General features: G+C 50.1%; 1 protein-coding gene across 5 annotated transcripts in view; it reads left to right on the forward strand.

Moving 5' to 3' along the window:
• LOC139761358 (uncharacterized) overlaps positions 1 to 19,787 on the forward strand; it is a 146,291-nt gene that overhangs the window by 84,209 nt on the left and 42,295 nt on the right. For 4 of the 5 annotated variants that reach the window (XM_071685455.1, XM_071685453.1, XM_071685457.1 and 1 more), the window contains exons 2-3: positions 15,563 to 16,466; positions 17,780 to 18,315. In XM_071685455.1, the coding sequence (XP_071541556.1) occupies positions 15,587 to 16,466; positions 17,780 to 18,315 (1,416 nt within the window). In that variant the 5' untranslated portion in view covers positions 15,563 to 15,586. Of the gene's footprint in view, positions 1 to 2,127; positions 2,204 to 15,562; positions 16,467 to 17,779; positions 18,316 to 19,787 lie in introns of those variants that run through there. The other variant, XM_071685456.1, reaches the window with a different exon arrangement.

Consider the following 19,787-nt stretch of genomic DNA (forward strand, 5'->3'; position numbering starts at 1 on the left):
ATTGTTGGAACCACTGTTCCTTCAAACATACCCATTTTTGCTTTCCGAGATAATGTTCTCGACTTCCACACATTTTTCAAGGCTCCCAAAATTTTCGCCCCCTCCCCCACCCTATGATCCACTTCCGCTTCCATGGTTCCATCCGCTGCCAGATCCACTCCCAGATATCTAAAACACTTCACTTCCTCCAGTTTTTCTCCATTCAAACTCACCTCCCAATTGACTTGACCCTCAACCCTACTGTACCTAATAACCTTGCTCTTATTCACATTTACTCTTAACTTTCTTCTTCCACACACTTTACCAAACTCAGTCACCAGCTTCTGCAGTTTCTCACATGAATCAGCCACCAGCGCTGTATCATCAGCAAACAACAACTGACTCACTTCCCAAGCTCTCTCAACCCCAACAGTCTTCATACTTGCCCCTCTTTCCAGGACTCTTGCAATTACCTCCCTAACAACCCCATCCATAAACAAATTAAACAACCATGGAGACATCACACACCCCTGCCGCAAACCTACATTCACTGAGAACCAATATATATATATATATATATATACCCCAGCGCCTAGCAACTACGTCCTTCTTAGGTCTACCGTGGACACGCCTATCTCCCCCCCCCCGCTCTTCCCCCACCTCAACCTTCCCCCACCTCAACCTTCCCCCACCTCAACCTTCCCCCACCTCAACCTTCCCCCACATCAACCTTCCCCCACCTCAACCTTCCCCCACATCAACCTTCCCCCACCTCAACCTTCCCCCACCTCAACCTTCCCCACCTCAACCTTCCCCCACATCAACCTTCCCCCACATCAACCTTCCCCCACATCAACCTTCCCCACATCAACCTTCCCCCACCTCAACCTTCCCCCACCTCAACCTTCCCCCACATCAACCCTCCCCACCTCAACCTTCCCCCACCTCAACCTTCCCCCACATCAACCTTCCCCCACCTCAACCTTCCCCCACCTCAACCTTCCCCCACATCAAAGCTGTGGTGCCACGTCACAGCCCACAATACCCCCTCTCCCCTTCCCTCTTCCCCCTACTTAAACTGACAATAGAGTTCCCTTACGTCAAGTGTTCTCCCCCTCCCCCTCCCCCCCATGCAACTGGCGGGTGTGGTGAGGGAGGCTCCCCCCCCGCAAGGTCGTTCTCCCACCAAGACGCAGGTCGGCCGTCGTCTGTCCAGAGGGTTTGTTGACATTTCATCAGCTGATGTTTGTTGACATTCCATCACAAGGGTTGCCAATTTTCTGATACAATGTTGTCAAAACCTGGATATTACGTTATATATATATATATATATATATATATATATATATATATATATATATATATATATATATATATATATATAGCGATGGGAATGAATAAAGGCAGTATGAATTATGTACATGTGTATACATGTATATGTCTGTGTGTATATATATGTGTACATTGAGATGTATAGGTATGTATACGTGCGTGTGTGGACGTGTATGTATATACATGTGTATGGGGGTGGGTTAGGCCTTTCTTTCGTCTGTTTCCTTGCGCTATCTCGCTAACGCGGGAGACAGCGACAAAGCAAAATAAATAAAATAAATGTACATATACATACACATATAGTGTTTGAATGATAGGATGGGTGAAGGGTACAATGGGTCGGGGGGGGGGGGGTAAGTGTGACTAGGTACACGCGGTACAGCGGGTACAGTACATACAGATACACACATGCCCCACCTCCCCCCACACATACAACCTTCCAGAGAGTGTAGCACACCTGTACACACAAGGGTGTCGTCTGTATACCACCAACACGAAGATACACCAGCCCCAACCTTGGCTGACAGTTACACACACACACACACACACACACACACATGGACGGACGACCACACATGGGTGGGGGGCGCACTACAGCTGACGGTGGAGGAGGAGGAGGTGGTGGAGGAGGGTACAGCTGTACCGGTGGTGGTGATACGGCGGTGTGACGGTACGCCAGTCACATAGCTGGTGATTTTACGGGGTACAGTGTGTGTGTGACGCTGACGGGTACAGTGTGTGACGGTGACGGGTACTACAGTGTGTGACGAGTACTACAGTGTGTGACGGTACTACAGTGTGACGGTGACGGGTGCTACAGTGTGTACACTGTACATGATGTTGTCAAGTGTATGTCATGTGTGTAATGATGTCGTGATCCTCGCTCGTGCAGGTGAGCTACGCTGCCGCTGTATTTATAACAGGTTGGGTGATACCGGGGCCCACATGCGTCCTGAGGGCCCCCAAGGGCTCTCATCAGGGCCCACATGCATCCCGGGGCCCCCGAGGGCTCTCATCAGGGCCCACATGCGTCCTGGGGCCCCCAAGGGTTCTCATCAGGGCCCATATACGTCCTTTGGGTCCCCATGGGCTCTCATCAGGGCCCACATGCATCCCGGGGCCCCCGAGGGCTCTCATCAGGGCCCACATGCGTCCTGGGGGCACCCAAGGGCTCTCATCAGGGCCCACATACGTCTTCTGGGGCCTCCAAGGGCTCTCATCAGGGCCCACATGCGCTCTGGGGGCCCCCAAGGGCTCTCATCAGGGCCCACATGCGTCCTGGGGCCCCCGAGGGCTCTCATCAGGGCCCACATGCGTCCTGGGGCCCCCGAGGGCTCTCATCAGGGCCCACATGCATCCCGGGGCCCCCGAGGGCTCTCATCAGGGTCCACATGCGTCCTGGGGCCCCCGAGGGCTCTCATGTGGTGAGAGTATAAGGTCTAGTCTTGGTGGTAAAGACACACACACACACGTCACATATTGTTGATCACGACCCAGGTGCCTGTGGTCCACACTAGAACTGCTGCGTGTCGTAACCACGTGGCCTGGGGGTCACGTGGTCGAACTGAGTGACATACCACGTGGCCTGGGATCACGTGGTCGACGGTCGAACTGTGACATAACACGTGGCCTGGGATCACATGGTCGAACTGGGTGACATACCACGTGGCCTGGGATCACGTGGTCGACGGTCGAACTGTGACATAACACGTGGCCTGGGATCACGTGGTTGAACTAAGTGATATACCACGTGGCCTGGGATCACGTGGTTGAACTGAGTGACATAACACGTGGTCGATGGCTGAGCAACACCAGATCACCAGCACGTGGCCTGGGATCACGTGGTCGAACTGAGTGACATAACGCGTGGCCTGGGATCACGTGGTTGATGGCTGGTCACCACCACGTGGTTGATGGCTGATCACCACCACTTGGTTGATGGCTGGTCACCACCACTTGGTTGATGGCTGGTCACCACCACGTGGTTGATGGCTGATCACCACCACGTGGTTGATGGCTGGTCACCACCACGTGGTTGATGGCTGATCACCACCACTTGGTTGATGGCTGGTCACCACCACTTGGTTGATGGCTGGTCACCACCACGTGGTTGATGGCTGATCACCACCACTTGGTTGATGGCTGGTCACCACCACGTGGTTGATGGCTGATCACCACCACGTGGTTGATGGCTGGTCACCACCACTTGGTTGATGGCTGGTCACCACCACGTGGTTGATGGCTGATCACCACCACGTGGTTGATGGCTGGTCACCACCACTTGGTTGATGGCTGGTCACCACCACGTGGTTGATGGCTGATCACCACCACTTGGTTGATGGCTGGTCACCACCACGTGGTTGATGGCTGATCACCACCACGTGGTTGATGGCTGGTCACCACCACTTGGTTGATGGCTGGTCACCACCACGTGGTTGATGGCTGATCACCACCACTTGGTTGATGGCTGGTCACCACCACGTGGTTGATGGCTGATCACCACCACTTGGTTGATGGCTGGTCACCACCACGTGGTTGATGGCTGATCACCACCACTTGGTTGATGGCTGGTCACCACCACTTGGTTGATGGCTGGTCACCACCACGTGGTTGATGGCTGATCACCACCACGTAGTTGATGGCTGATCACCACCACTTGGTTGATGGCTGGTCACCACCTGGTCACCACCACTTGGTTGATGGCTGGTCACCACCACTTGGTTGATGGCTGGTCACCACCACTTGGTTGATGGCTGATCACCACCACTTGGTTGATGGCTGGTCACCACCACTTGGTTGATGGCTGATCACCACCACGTGGTTGATGGCTGGTCACCACCACTTGGTTGATGGCTGATCACCACCACTTGGTTGATGGCTGGTCACCACCACTTGGTTGATGGCTGGTCACCACCACTTGGTTGATGGTTGATCACCACCACGTGGTTGATGGCTGGTCACCACCACTTGGTTGATGGCTGGTCACCACCACTTGGTTGATGGCTGGTCACCACCACTTGGTTGATGGCTGGTCACCACCACTTGGTTGATGGCTGATCACCACCACTTGGTTGATGGCTGATCACCACCACTTGGTTGATGGCTGATCACCACCACTTGGTTAGGTGTCCCCCATGGGTGATGGATCACCACCACTGGTTGATGGCTGATCAACCACCACTTGGTTGATGGCTGGTCACCACCACTGTGATGCTGTCACCACCACTTGGTTGATGGCTGGTCACCACCACTGGTTGATGGCTGTCACCACCACGTGGTTGATGGCTGTCACCACCACGGTTAGGTTGAAGTGTGATCTGCACCACCACGTGGTTGATGGCTGGATCACCACCACGTGGTTGATGGCTGATCACCACCACGTGGTTGATGGCTGGTCACCACCACGTGGTTGATGGCTGTCACCACCACGTGGTTGATGGCTGATCACCACCACGTGGTTGATGGCTGTCACCACCACGTGGTTGATGGCTGGTCACCACCACGTGGTTGATGGCTGATCACCACCACGTGTTGATGGCTGATCACCACCACTTGGTTGATGGCTGTCACCACCACGTGGTTGATGGCTGAGTCACCACCACGTGGTTGATGGCTGATCACCACCACTGGTTGATGGCTGATCACCACCACGTGGTTGATGGCTGGTCACCACCACGTGGTTGATGGCTGATCACCACCACGTAGTTGATGGCTGATCACCACCACGTGGTTGATGGCTGGTCACCACCACGTGGTTGATGGCTGATCACCACCACGTGGTTGATGGCTGGTCACCACCACTTGGTTGATGGCTGATCACCACCACTTGGTTGATGGCTGATCACCACCACGTGGTTGATGGCTGGTCACCTCCACCACATTGTTGATGGCTGGTCACCACCACGTGGTTGATGGCTGGTCACCACCACGTGGTTGATGGCTGGTCACCACCACTTGTTGTGTTACCCTGTATGGCTGGTCACCACCACGTGGTTGATGGCTGGTCACCACCACGTGTTGATGGCTGTCACCACCACGTGGTTGATGGCTGGGTCACCACCACTTGGTTGATGGCTGATCACCACTACTGGTTGATGGCTGGTCACCACCACTGGTTGATGGCTGTCACCACCACTTGGTTGATGGCTGTCAACCACACGTAAGTTTGATGGCTGGTCACCACCACGTGGTTGATGGCTGGTCACCACCACTGGTTGATGGCTGGTCACCACCACTGGTTGATGGCTGATCACCACCACTTGGTTGATGGCTGGTCACCACCACTTGGTTGATGGCTGATCACCACCACGTAGTTGATGGCTGGATCACCACCACTGTGGTTGATGGCTGATCACCACCACTGGTTGATGGCTGGTCACCACCACGTGGTTGATGGCTGGTCACCACCACTTGGTTGATGGCTGGATCACCACCACTTGGTTGATGGCTGATCACCACCACTTGGTTGATGGCTGGATCACCACCACCACTGGTTGATGGCTGTCACCACCACTTGGTTGATGGCTGGTCACCACCACGTGGTTGATGGCTGGTCACCACCACGTGGTTGATGGCTGGTCACCACCACTTGGTTGATGGCTGATCACCACCACTTGGTTGATGGCTGATCACCACCACGTGGTTGATGGCTGGTCACCACCACTTGGTTGATGGCTGGTCACCACCACGTGGTTGATGGCTGGTCACCACCACGTGGTTGATGGCTGGTCACCACCACTTGGTTGATGGCTGGTCACCACCACTTGGTTGATGGCTGGATCACCACCACTTGGTTGATGGCTGGTCACCACCACTTGGTTGATGGCTGGTCACCACCACTGGTTGATGGCTGAGTCACCACCACGTGGTTGATGGCTGGTCACCACCACTGGTTGATGGCTGGTCACCACCACTTGGTTGATGGCTGGTCACCACCACTTGGTTGATGGCTGATCACCACCACGTGGTTGATGGCTGATCACCACCACGTGGTTGATGGCTGGTCACCACCACTTGGTTGATGGCTGATCACCACCACTTGGTTGATGGCTGATCACCACCCACTTGGTTGATGGCTGTCACCACCACGTGGTTGATGGCTGGTCACCACCACTGTGGTTGATGGCTGGATCACCACCACGTGGTTGATGGCTGTCACCACCACTTGGTTGATGGCTGGTCACCACCACGTGGTTGATGGCTGGTCACCACCACGTGGTTGATGGCTGATCACCACCACGTGGTTGATGGCTGATCACCACCACGTGGTTGATGGCTGATCACCACCACGTGGTTGATGGCTGATCACCACCACGTGGTTGATGGCTGATCACCACCACGTGGTTGATGGCTGGATCACCACCACTGTGGTTGATGGCTGGTCACCACCACTTGGTTGATGGCTGTCACCACCACTTGGTTGATGGCTGATCACCACCACTTGGTTGATGGCTGGTCACCACCACTTGGTTGATGGCTGATCACCACCACTTGGTTGATGGCTGATCACCACCACTTGGTTGATGGCTGGTCACCACCACGTGGTTGATGGCTGGTCACCACCACGTGGTTGATGGCTGGTCACCACCACGTGGTTGATGGCTGATCACCACCACTTGGTTGATGGCTGGTCACCACCACTTGGTTGATGGCTGATCACCACCACTTGGTTGATGGCTGTCACCACCACTTGGTTGATGGCTGTCACCACCACGTGGTTGATGGCTGATCACCACCACTTGGTTGATGGCTGGTCACCACCACTTGGTTGATGGCTGGTCACCACCACTTGGTTGATGGCTGGTCACCACCACTTGGTTGATGGCTGGTCACCACCACTTGGTTGATGGCTGGTCACCACCACTTGGTTGATGGCTGGTCACCACCACTTGGTTGATGGCTGGTCACCACCACTTGGTTGATGGCTGGTCACCACCACTTGGTTGATGGCTGGTCACCACCACTTGGTTGATGGCTGATCACCACCACTTGGTTGATGGCTGATCACCACCACTTGGTTGATGGCTGGTCACCACCACGTGGTTGATGGCTGATCACCACCACTTGGTTGATGGCTGGTCACCACCACTTGGTTGATGGCTGGTCACCACCACTTGGTTGATGGCTGGTCACCACCACTTGGTTGATGGCTGGTCACCACCACTTGGTTGATGGCTGGTCACCACCACTTGGTTGATGGCTGGTCACCACCACTTGGTTGATGGCTGGTCACCACCACTTGGTTGATGGCTGGTCACCACCACTTGGTTGATGGCTGGTCACCACCACTTGGTTGATGGCTGGTCACCACCACGTGGTTGATGGCTGATCACCACCACTTGGTTGATGGCTGGTCACCACCACTTGGTTGATGGCTGATCACCACCACTTGGTTGATGGCTGATCACCACCACTTGGTTGATGGCTGATCACCACCACTTGGTTGATGGCTGGTCACCACCACGTGGTTGATGGGCTGGTCTCCACCACCACTTGGTTGATGGCTGGTCACCACCACTTGGTTGATGGCTGATCACCACCACTTGGTTGATGGCTGGTCACCACCACTTGGTTGATGGCTGGTCACCACCACTTGGTTGATGGCTGATCACCACCACTTGGTTGATGGCTGGTCACCACCACTTGGTTGATGGCTGGTCACCACCACTTGGTTGATGGCTGGTCACCACCACTTGGTTGATGGCTGGTCACCACCACTTGGTTGATGGCTGATCACCACCACTTGGTTGATGGCTGGTCACCACCACTTGGTTGATGGCTGGTCACCACCACTTGGTTGATGGCTGGTCACCACCACTTGGTTGATGGCTGGTCACCACCACTTGGTTGATGGCTGGTCACCCACCACTTGGTTGATGGCTGGTCACCACCACTTGGTTGATGGCTGGTCACCACCACTTGGTTATGGCTGGTCACCACCACTTGGTTGATGGCTGTCACCACCACTTGGTGATGGCTGATCACCACCACTGTGGTTGATGGCTGGTCACCACCACTGGTTGATGGCTGGTCACCACCACTTGGTTGATGGCTGGTCACCACCACTTGGTTGATGGCTGTCACCACCACTTTGATGCTGGACCACCACTTGGTTGATGGCTGATCACCACCACTGGTTGATGGCTGGTCACCACCACTTGGTTGATGGCTGTCACCACCACTTGGTTATGGACACCTGTTGTGCTGGTATTACACCACCACTTGGTTGATGGCTGATCACCACCACTTGGTTGATGGCTGATCACCACCACTTGGTTGATGGCTGATCACCACCACGTGGTTGATGGCTGTCACCACCACGTGATGCTGTAATTGATGGCTGTCACCACCACTGGTTGATGGCTGCCCCTGGATCCACCACCACCAACTTGGTTGATGGCTGATCACCACCACTTGGTTGATGGCTGATCACCACCACGTGGATGGCTCACAACTTGGTGATGGCTGGTCACCACCACGTGGTTGATGGCTGGTCACCACCACTTGGTTGATGGCTGTCACCACCACTTGGTTGATGGCTGATCACCACCACTGGTTGATGGCTGATCACCACCACTTGTTGATGCTGGTCACCCCACGTTATGGGTCACCACCACTTGGTTGATGGCTGGTCACCACCACTTGGTTGATGGCTGGTCACCACCACTTGGTTGATGGCTGATCACCACCACTTGGTTGATGGCTGATCACCACCACTTGGTTGATGGCTGTCACCACCACTGGTTGAGGCTGTCACCACACTGGTTGATGCTGTCACCACCACTTGGTTGATGGCTGTCACCACCACTTGGTTGATGGCTGGTCACCACCACGTGGTTGATGGCTGTCACCACCACTTGGTTGATGGCTGATCACCACCACGTGGTTGATGGCTGATCACCACCACTTGGTTGATGGCTGATCACCACCACGTAGTTGATGGCTGTCACCACCACTTGGTTGATGGCTGATCACCACCACTTGGTTGATGGCTGTCACCACCACTTGGTTGATGGCTGATCACCACCACTTGTTGATGGCTGTCACCACCACTTGGTTGATGGCTGTCACCACCACGTGGTTGATGGCTGTCACCACCACTTGGTTGATGGCTGATCACCACCACTGGTTGATGGCTGTCACACCACTTGGTTGATGGCTGTCACACCATGTTGATGGCTGTCCACATGTGATGGTGTCACCACCACGTGGTTGATGGCTGTCACCACCACTTGGTTGATGGCTGATCACCACCACTTGGTTGATGGCTGTCACCACCACTTGGTTGATGGCTGATCACCACCACTTGGTTGATGGCTGTCACCACCACTGGTTATGCGCACCACCACTGGTTGATGGCTGATCACCACCACTGGTTGATGGCTGGTCACCACCATTGGTGATGGTGTCCACTGGTTGTGCTGTCACCACCACTTGGTTGATGGCTGATCCCACCACGTGGTTGATGGTGTCACCACCACTGGTTGATGGCTGTCACCACACTGTTGAGCTGTCACCACCACTTGGTTGATGGCTGATCACCACCACTGTTGATGGCTGTCACCACCACTTGGTTGATGGCTGATCACCACCACGTGGTTGATGGCTGTCACCACCACTGTGATGGCTGATCACCACCACTAGTTGATGGCTGATCCACCACCACTTGGTTGATGGCTGATCACCACCACTTGGTTGATGGCTGATCACCACCACTTGGTTGATGGCTGATCACCACCACGTAGTTGATGGCTGATCACCACCACTTGGTTGATGGTTGATCACCACCACGTAGTTGATGGCTGGTCACCACCACTTGGTTGATGGCTGATCACCACCACGTGGTTGATGGCTGGTCACCACCACGTGGTTGATGGCTGATCACCACCACGTAGTTGATGGCTGATCACCACCAGGTGGTTGATGGCTGATCACCACCACGTAGTTGATGGCTGGTCACCACCACGTGACCTCGGGGACATGTGTTGGTTGACCGAGCCCTCACCAGATCAACAACAACACATAACACCTTACCTCCCCACCACGAATGTTGTGTGTGTGTGTGTGTGTGTGTGTGTGTGTGTGTGTGTGTGTGTATGTGTGTGTGTGTGTGTGTATGTGTATGTGTGTATGTGTATGTGTGTGTGTGTGTGTGTGTGTGTGTGTGTGTGTGTGTGTAGCGTTGCGTACCGTGACGCAAGCGTGTCTAGTGTGTCATGGCGGTGATAAACACACTGCTGTCTGGGAGACAGCCATTGCGTCTCTGTGGCTTCCTCCAGCGTGACCATCACCACCCCCACACACCCCAACCCCACAACCTCACCCCAACCCCCCAACCTCACCCCAACCCCCCAACCTCACCCCAACCCCCGAACCTCACCCCACACCCCCCAACCTCACCCCAACCCCCCAACCTCACCCCAACCCCCAACCTCACCCCAACCCCACAACCTCACCCCAACCCCCCAACCTCACCCCAACCCCCAACCTCACCCCAACCCCCCAACCTCACCCCAACCCCCCAACCTCACCCCAACCCCACAACCTCACCCCAACCCCCCAACCTCACCCCAACCCCACAACACCCCCCTAACCTCACTCTATCACACCCGCGAGTTGTTCTATACCGTCACAACCTACCGTGACGCACTTATGTGACGAGACTGACGCCAGTCCCTGATGCGTAATGGCCTTTTAAAAGTCATAAAATGAATGTCTTACATCATTACCCAGATGTGTAGTGAATATATCCTCACCTGCTGCTGTCGCGGCCATCCGCCATTTAATATAAATAATTTATCAGTGAACAATAAGGTCAAATAAATGATGAGTTATCACAGTATCAGGTGAGAGTACGTAAACAACATGATCGGCAGAGAACATGTACAGAAATGATAATATGCAAATTACAATCAACTGACAGAATGTTAACAATAAACACCTGATAATATTGATCACTTGATAGCATGTCAACAGAAAACGCGTCAACGAATAATATTACGTCAACAATTATCTGCAAACACTGTCTACACAAACGATTATTTACGTAAACAAACCACTGGCCGATAGCACGGTATATCAACAATGATCAGCAGAGAGCAGGTAAACAAATCATCAGCTGATGGTACATCAGCTGACAGTATGTAAACATATGATCAGCTGACAGTACGTCATCAGCTGATAGAATGTAAACAAACGATCAGCTGATAGTACGTCATCAGCTGATTGTACGTCATCAGCTGATAGAATGTCAACAAACCATCAGCTGATAGCGCGCCCCAACGAATAATAATTATATGATGATAATAAGCCTGTCTGTACTGTACGTAAACCACCTACAATGACGTAATCATCCTCAAACTTAAAACAGTGTCACCGAATGATGCCAACGACATTATATTAACACACAGGCGACCGCTACAACGTACTCGAACCATCACATGAATAACCAAAGCTGGTGACAGCGCCGGGTGATTGTGTCAACACACAACACACAACACTTGCATCTGCAAGTGAGGTGGTTCAGGCGTCCATGTTGACGTGTGTACACGTTCTTTACGTGTGGAGGCTCCAGCCATTGACCAGAAGTCCACGTACCGAGGCCCAGGACTTAGTGGAAATAGAGAGAGGATTATAATACGAGGATGAAAAGAAAAATGAAGAGACGAGGAGAAATATTGAGACGAATTTGGGAGGAATAGATAAACTTGTCTTTATTTTAAAACGTGTTGTTGGTAAAGACATGAGCAGGTAGGGAGAGTTCCAAAGTCTCCCGGTGTAGGGGAAGACAATGACCCAAATGGCCAAACCCTTAGATTGCTAACGACCGGAGCGTAATCATCTGACGCAGCAACTTGCTGAGTATTGCGTAGTGTGTGTGTGTGTTGTGTGTGTGTGTGTGGGAGGGGGGCACACCAGCAGCCAGCTCTCGGGAGCAAAAAAGCCGAGGGTAATATCTATACGAGAGGGAAAGTGAACCAACATTGTGGCGGCGTAGGGCAAGTTAGGGGGGGGGGGTTGGGGTCAAGGGTCAAGTTAGCCTGGGACAGTTTATGAGTGGGACTGCGTTCGATTCTCGGCTCTGTCAAGGAGGGATACAGGAGCCAGAACCACCCGATACAGGAGCCAGAACCACCCGATACAGGAGCCAGAACCACCCGATACAGGAGCCAGAACCACCCGATACAGGAGCCAGAACCACCCGATACAGGAGCCAGAACCACCCGATACAGGAACCAGAACCACCCGATACAGGAGCCAGAACCACCCGATACAGGAGCCAGAACCACCCGATACAGGAACCAGAACCACCCGATACAGGAGCCAGAACCACCCGATACAGGAGCCAGAACCACCCGATACAGGAACCAGAACCACCCGATACAGGAGCCAGAACCACCCGATACAGGAACCAGAACCACCCGATACAGGAGCCAGAACCACCCGATACAGGAGCCAGAAATTTCGACATCCGATATCATCCAGTGTCAACACCGCGAGATCATCAAGTGTCAACACCGCGAGATCATCAAGTGTCAACACCGCGAGATCATCAAGTGTCAACACCGCGAGGTCATCAAGTGTCAACACCGCGAGGTCATCAAGTGTCAACACCGCGAGATCATCCAGTGTCAACACCGCGAGTCATCAGTCAACACGCGAGTCATCAAGTGTCAACACCGCGAGATCATCAAGTGTCAACACCGCGAGATCATCAAGTGTCAACACCGCGAGATCATCAAGTGTCAACACCGCGAGATCATCAAGTGTCAACACCGCGAGATCATCAAGTGTCAACACCGCGAGGATCATCAAGTGTCAACACCGCGAGATCATCAGTGTCAACACCGCGAGATCATCAGTGTCAACACCGCGAGATCATCAAGTGTCAACACCGCGAGATCATCAAGTGTCAACACCGCGAGATCATCAGTGTCAACACCGCGAGATCATCAAGTGTCAACACCGCGAGATCATCCAGTGTCAACACCGCGAGATCATCAAGTGTCAACACCGCGAGATCATCAAGTGTCAACACCGCGAGATCATCAAGTGTCAACACCGCGAGATCATCCAGTGTCAACACCGCGAGATCATCAAGTGTCAACACCGCGAGATCATCAAGTGTCAACACCGCGAGATCATCAAGTGTCAACACCGCGAGATCATCAAGTGTCAACACCGCGAGATCATCAAGTGTCAACACCGCGAGATCATCCAGTGTCAACACCGCGAGTTCATCAAGTGTCAACACCGCGAGATCATCAAGTGTCAACACCGCGAGATCATCAAGTGTCAACACCGCGAGATCATCCAGTGTCAACACCGCGAGATCATCCAGTGTCAACACCGCGAGATCATCAAGTGTCAACACCGCGAGATCATCAAGTGTCAACACCGCGAGATCATCAAGTGTCAACACCGCGAGATCATCCAGTGTCAACACCGCGAGATCATCGTCAACACCGCGAGATCATCAAGTGTCAACACCGCGAGATCATCAAGTGTCAACACCGCGAGATCATCCAGTGTCAACACAGTGATGGACATCGAGTCGTAACGGTCGTCCAATCTTTAATCCACAGTGATCACAAGAGTCATTTCCGTGCCTCTCCATTATTCCTTAAAATGTAAAAAACTAATGATCAATACACCACTGTAGAGATGGTCCAGTGTATGCCCTGGCACAATCACCCGATCCACTGCTAATACGAAGACATTCACAATCAAACACTGCCTCGGGTCCCATCTGGGCTGTGGAATGTGTGGGAAAAAGAGAGATCATAAACTCAGACGGGTGCAGTCAGGTTGGGAAAAAGCATTCGCATGACTTGAACAGAAACTCCTTTTAAACTTGACAAGTGAACGGGTGAGATGTTGTTCGTCGTCCATGATGCCCTCACTATCATCAAACCAATGCTCGTCGTTTGCTTCCCCCACAGTAAGAGTGTGGGGCGGCGTCCGTGAGTGGCCTCGGAACGTCCGTCTCATCACGAGCACGTCCAGAAAGCAGTGCAAACACCATGATTCAAAATGTCCTCATTAACTGCAGGATATCTGGTGGCGTCCAATACAGCTATCTGCCCTGATAGTTGGCCACAGGAAGAACAACCCACCCACCTCCCTCTCCTCCTCCCCCTCTCTCTTCCTGTGGGTCCTTGAATGACTTATGTTAGCTGACTCTCGAGTGCAGAAGCCCTTGTCGGTAAGGACAGCAAGTACCCTGGGAGGCTCTTGAGTGAGGCTGCTGGAGGCTGAGTAAGAGCGCTTGGGAAGCCTTAACTTAAAGGGGTTAGAGGGAGGGAGAGGGAGCTGGGAGGCTGTAGATGAGAGGGCTTGGGATGTGGGGGTATGTGGGGGGGTGTTATGTAAGTGGGAAGTGGGGGGTTTGGATTCTCTAAAGTGAGTGGGGATGGGTGGCCCTGAGAGAGAGGGTTCTGGGAAGGTCTTAGTAAGTGGAGGGGGGGGAGGGGATATGCTGCTGCTGGGAAACCCTGTGAGGGGGGCAAGATGGCTGGTTCTCAGTGAAGGTCTTAGTAATGTTCTGGGACTTGACTGTAAAGTGTCTTGACGAAGTAAGGACCTGGATATAGGTGCCTGTGTGACACAGTGTCATGGTGTTGAAGCCCTGCGTTATGTAGTACCAGGAGTGTATATGTTTTAATGATAAGGATCTGAGGGTTGGTGATGATTAACTTCTGTCAAAATTTGTGTCCTTGCATGTCATATCATCATTTTCGACTGGGTCTGAGTGTGCCTGAACTTTAACTTTTCTTTATTTTTATGTTTAAGACACCAGTCATGGTCAAAAGTCCACATCAAGGCCGGGCCCTAGCTGAAACTTAAGAGAGAATTATTAAATGGAAAAAGAAAAGACAAAGGGAAAGTATTTATGAATTTTTGAGAAAGTTCAACAACCTGTCTTTTGAAATGTGTCAGGTCATAGTTATTGGGAAGGTTATGAGAAGGTAGAGAGTTCCAAAGCTTCGACATGTATGGAAAGAAGCAGTTGTCAATATGGCCCACTCTTGAGTTGCTGATGGCCACACAACAACTGTATGACTAGTAATGCTTTCCTCACAATTTATGAAATGGAAATTAATTTAATTTACAAACAAGGTAAATAGTACCTGCTTTGTTTAATATGAATTACTAAACCACTACCATTATCACCACCAACCACAATGATATAAGGACCAGAATTTTGAACATTGAGTTGAGTATTGAACTAATAATGTTGTTTTGCCGGCAGCGTGAGGTGGCAGGGGCTGTGGATATGCGGGGCGACGAACTGCCACTGGTGACTTCACCGCCGCCTCGCTTGTCATCCCCGACCCAAGCTTCATCCTCCCCAGCCTCATCTGTTTCCTCTACACCCCTCACCACCATCTCCTCCTCCACTCTTGAAGACGTCCCTCAGACATCCTCATTATCCACACCAAGGAGGGGTACTCCAGGAGGGACGTCCTTCACAGCTTTTCCTACTTCTACACTCCATGAGGTCCCCCAGACATCTGTGTCCACACCAAGGAGGGATGCATCTAGAACCACGAGTCCAACAATATCTCCTGCTAACAGGGACATCCATAGCACCCCAGTCAGGTCTCCATCAAGGGTAGAGGTAGCCACCACCAGTCCATTAAGGAGCACAGGGCCAAGTCCCACAAGACATGTTTTTGCCATTCCTCTCACAGGGAATGTTGAAGGCTTAGGCCTGCAAAAGACCACTGTGCATGTACCCTCTAGTCCTCAGTCTGCTGGTACCAGTATGCACCATACTGTTGCCGGTTCACAGTCAAGAACCACTAGTCCACAGAAAATGCCAGTCAGTCCACAGAAATTGCCTGTCAGTCCAGTAAAAATGCCAGTCAGTCCAGTGAAAATGCCAGTTAGTCTGCAGAAAATACCAGTCAGTCCACAGAAAACACCGAGCAGGCCACAAAAATCGCCTCTTATTGAGCAGACCATGCCTGTCACCCACCAGAGAGTGACAGTGAGTCCACAGAGAATGACAGCCAGCCCTCAGAGAACAGGAGTAAGTCCACAGAGAACATCTAGTCCCCCTGCCACACCCTCGAGGCCTCCTTCCACCGTGAACAGCAACCCTGCGACGAGGCCTTCGTCAGCATCCATTCCAGTAACTCCTCCACCACCAGGTAAAAGTACTTCTCTCCTCAGTAACTGTCAACACCTCAACATTTCATATGTCCCATATTATACTATATACTTGAGCTATCTTGCACCTTCTGCACTTGAGACTTTCTTTACATTGCTGAATGACCTTCTAAACTCAAATCTTTCATTTTGCCACCTTACATCAACATGCCAGACACCAAGACTTATCCACTAATTTTGAAGATGAGCTCTGTATAAAGTTGCAATGGTAGAAAGAGAGAGGAAAACAGTATAGAACTGTTGAAGTTCTCACTTTTGGTTGCATTAAACTTGATATCTGCCTTTTTCAAAGGATAATGAAGGGTTTAAGAAGTAAGACAAACCCTTTAACTATTACAGATATCAATACAGAAAACCAAAAAAAATATGAGTGCAAGTTAATGCAGAATCATTACCATCTTTCATTTCTTTGTGGGGACTTAAAAAAGATATATACGTGTGGTAACAGAAGGCTTACTTAACTTCTCTATATCCTTCATTATTGCCTTATAAGACTAAATAATAATTTTACCATAATCAAGGTTGGAAGATTAACAACTTTATACTTTTAATCTCTGGAAGCTTCATTTTGATCACCTCTTTCTAATCACTTAACCACTTATGGTGATTTTGGTAATCATTATACTTTACCTACCTACCTACGATTACCTACAACAAGATGTTTCCATAATAATGGGTCTAGCATGTAGCTCTCTCTGCTAAACTTGCTTATTGAATATTCCCATTTCACTTGACTACTACTTCTCCACTATCACACTACTCCACTGTCTGCGACATAAGGTTGGCCATGGGCTAGATTGCAGTGGGTTTTGTAGTTCAGAAAAATAAATAAGATTCATGATAATGACACATGGTGCCCTGCGCTAAGGTACTAATGTTCACTCATCCCCAGGACACATGAACCTGGGGATTTTTAAATTTGATTTTAAATACTATCATCATTTGAAGACCAAGTTGTTTTCCACTGTAGGTGGTGGATGACACTCATTGGAATTGAAGAATTAGGAAATTATGGTATATGTTGAGTTAGTGAGTGTCTAAATGTCATTTTGGTATTTGTAATTCTTAAATAAATCTTTACAGGTCTCTGGTAAATATTGTAAACAGCTGACAATCATAGTCACTCCTACTGTGTCATGGTCCATCATATGTTTAATTCCAGGCAAGGTTTGGGGCTCAATTTCATTACTCTTAACCATTACCATCGAAGTATTTGCTCAGTAATATGCAAGGTGATGATTATTATTCTAATTTTGTCTCAGAGATTCCTAGCTAACATTTTGTTGTGTTACAGATCGGAGCAATGGAGGTGTAATAGTAGTCGTTAATGGAGGCCCAGTCATTGACCCACAGCCACGACCCTCAGACAGTGGCCATATTAGGTCACCAAGTCAACCCAGGGCCACTACAACCATCCCCATAGGAGATGTAAGTTCCACCAGTGAACGTGATAAGACCCCAGAAAAAGACCCACCCTCAAGCCAGCAACTGAACAGAAAGCGGACAAGTACATCTTCTCGGAAGCCAAGCTCAAAGAGTAACGTCAATGGGGAACCAAAGAGGAACAGCCATGAGAAGAGTAAATCTGTGACTATTGTAGTAAATGACCAACAAGTGACGTACTCCAATACACCCAACACATACACCACCACTGCCCTCCAGCAGTCCAACGGTGTCACAAATGGAGATGTCCAACATCCAGGAGCCACAGTCAACGGAGACACAGTGATGGTCAATGGCCACGTGGTAAGCAAGGAGGATGGGGACACCACCAGGCCATCCTCTGCGGCATCTGTACCAGGGGGCACTAAAGTTGACCCAGACATTCAGGTGAGCCTCAGCATGTTGTGTTAGGGAACATTCAGCATGACTGAACAACAACTTCTGTTGATACTCTGAAAAGATGCTTGATCAGGCTTGTCCCGGAGGTTTAGAATTAATTAGGTCTTGTTATAGGAATGATGCTGTTGAGGCTAATCACTGAATTCGTTTCAGTTTCAGGCAAGCTCTTGTACTTTACACATAAGGTGCCCAGCCTAATTATGCAGTTATGTGGTGTACATTTTGAAAATTCATGCTGTAGTGGTGGTCTGTGACTCCTATAATTTTCTTACTGTACATAGAAACCAAAGGAATGGTCAGAAGGCCGTCAGATGTTTGTGACACTGAAATCAATGAAAATGCCAAATGATAGTCCTGATCGTAGAAAATTATGGAAATCAAAGAATTCTATTTATAAAACGTTATATTTCATAATTTAGATAACTCATTGAATAAATACTGATATCTTCCAGAATACTGTATCTTTTGATTGTATGTTTGAAGGCTACACTACTAGAAATCGCTCTTAGGAAAGATAAATTTTGTACTTAGGGGACATCATTTAACTGAGACATACTGTAATACACTTCTGTTTAGACTTTGAGGCAAGTGAGAACCAGGCAGATTTTCATGCTCATAAAATTCAGAAAACAGTGAATGTTCACAAATTGAAGTTCAAACACATCTCAGATTCATGCAAGCTACATTCTTTCAGTAGTTTTTGAGATTCTGATTTTATCTTATACAAGAGAAAGCAATTACAGTTCAGCTTTTAAAGAAGGCACCCAATTACAGTAAGAGGTACACTCAGTCATGAAAATGGGTAACCACAAAGCAAACTATTACGATCTAAGGATATTCCTGTATCAGGTAGACACTGTGAACTATGACATGCAAATGTAGTTCAGTATTAGTGAAAGTCTTTTATCCTATGGTTAAAAAAGAAACTAAGGTATATTTTATGGCAGGCGTAGTATCAAACTTCTGAAGTAAGTGAGGAAACATAGTTTTCTTTTAAGCAAGTCGTACATATGAGCAAAGCAGGATACAGTGTTAGCTACTAGACAAGCTACTAGAGTTCAGCTTTAGGTGAGGTGTCATACCATACATTTGAGTAAGCTACTATGATTACGTGTGAAAGTATGTTAGATAATTATATTTTACACCAAATTAAGCTAGCTTTGTAATGACTTAGATGCATTTTAGACTTTTAGAAGTCATCTTACATCAGTATGATGTAGGATATATGTTAATGGTTGGACAAGGCGGGCTTTTTAGTCATAACAAACATGCATATAATGTTGGATTACCTATGAAACAGTGGACCATATTCTAGTTGAATCAGAGTAGCTTCTAGGGCCTAAAGATATTATTTTGTCATTATGACCTCTTTTTTATGGATAAGGTAGAGTGTCAACACAGCTACGGTTGCCCTCATTACAAAAATACTTGAGAATAGGATGATTTCAGGAATTTGTTGT

The sequence above is a fragment of the Panulirus ornatus genome, chromosome 40 (assembly GCF_036320965.1).
Source record: "Panulirus ornatus isolate Po-2019 chromosome 40, ASM3632096v1, whole genome shotgun sequence".
NCBI lineage: Eukaryota > Metazoa > Arthropoda > Malacostraca > Decapoda > Palinuridae > Panulirus > Panulirus ornatus.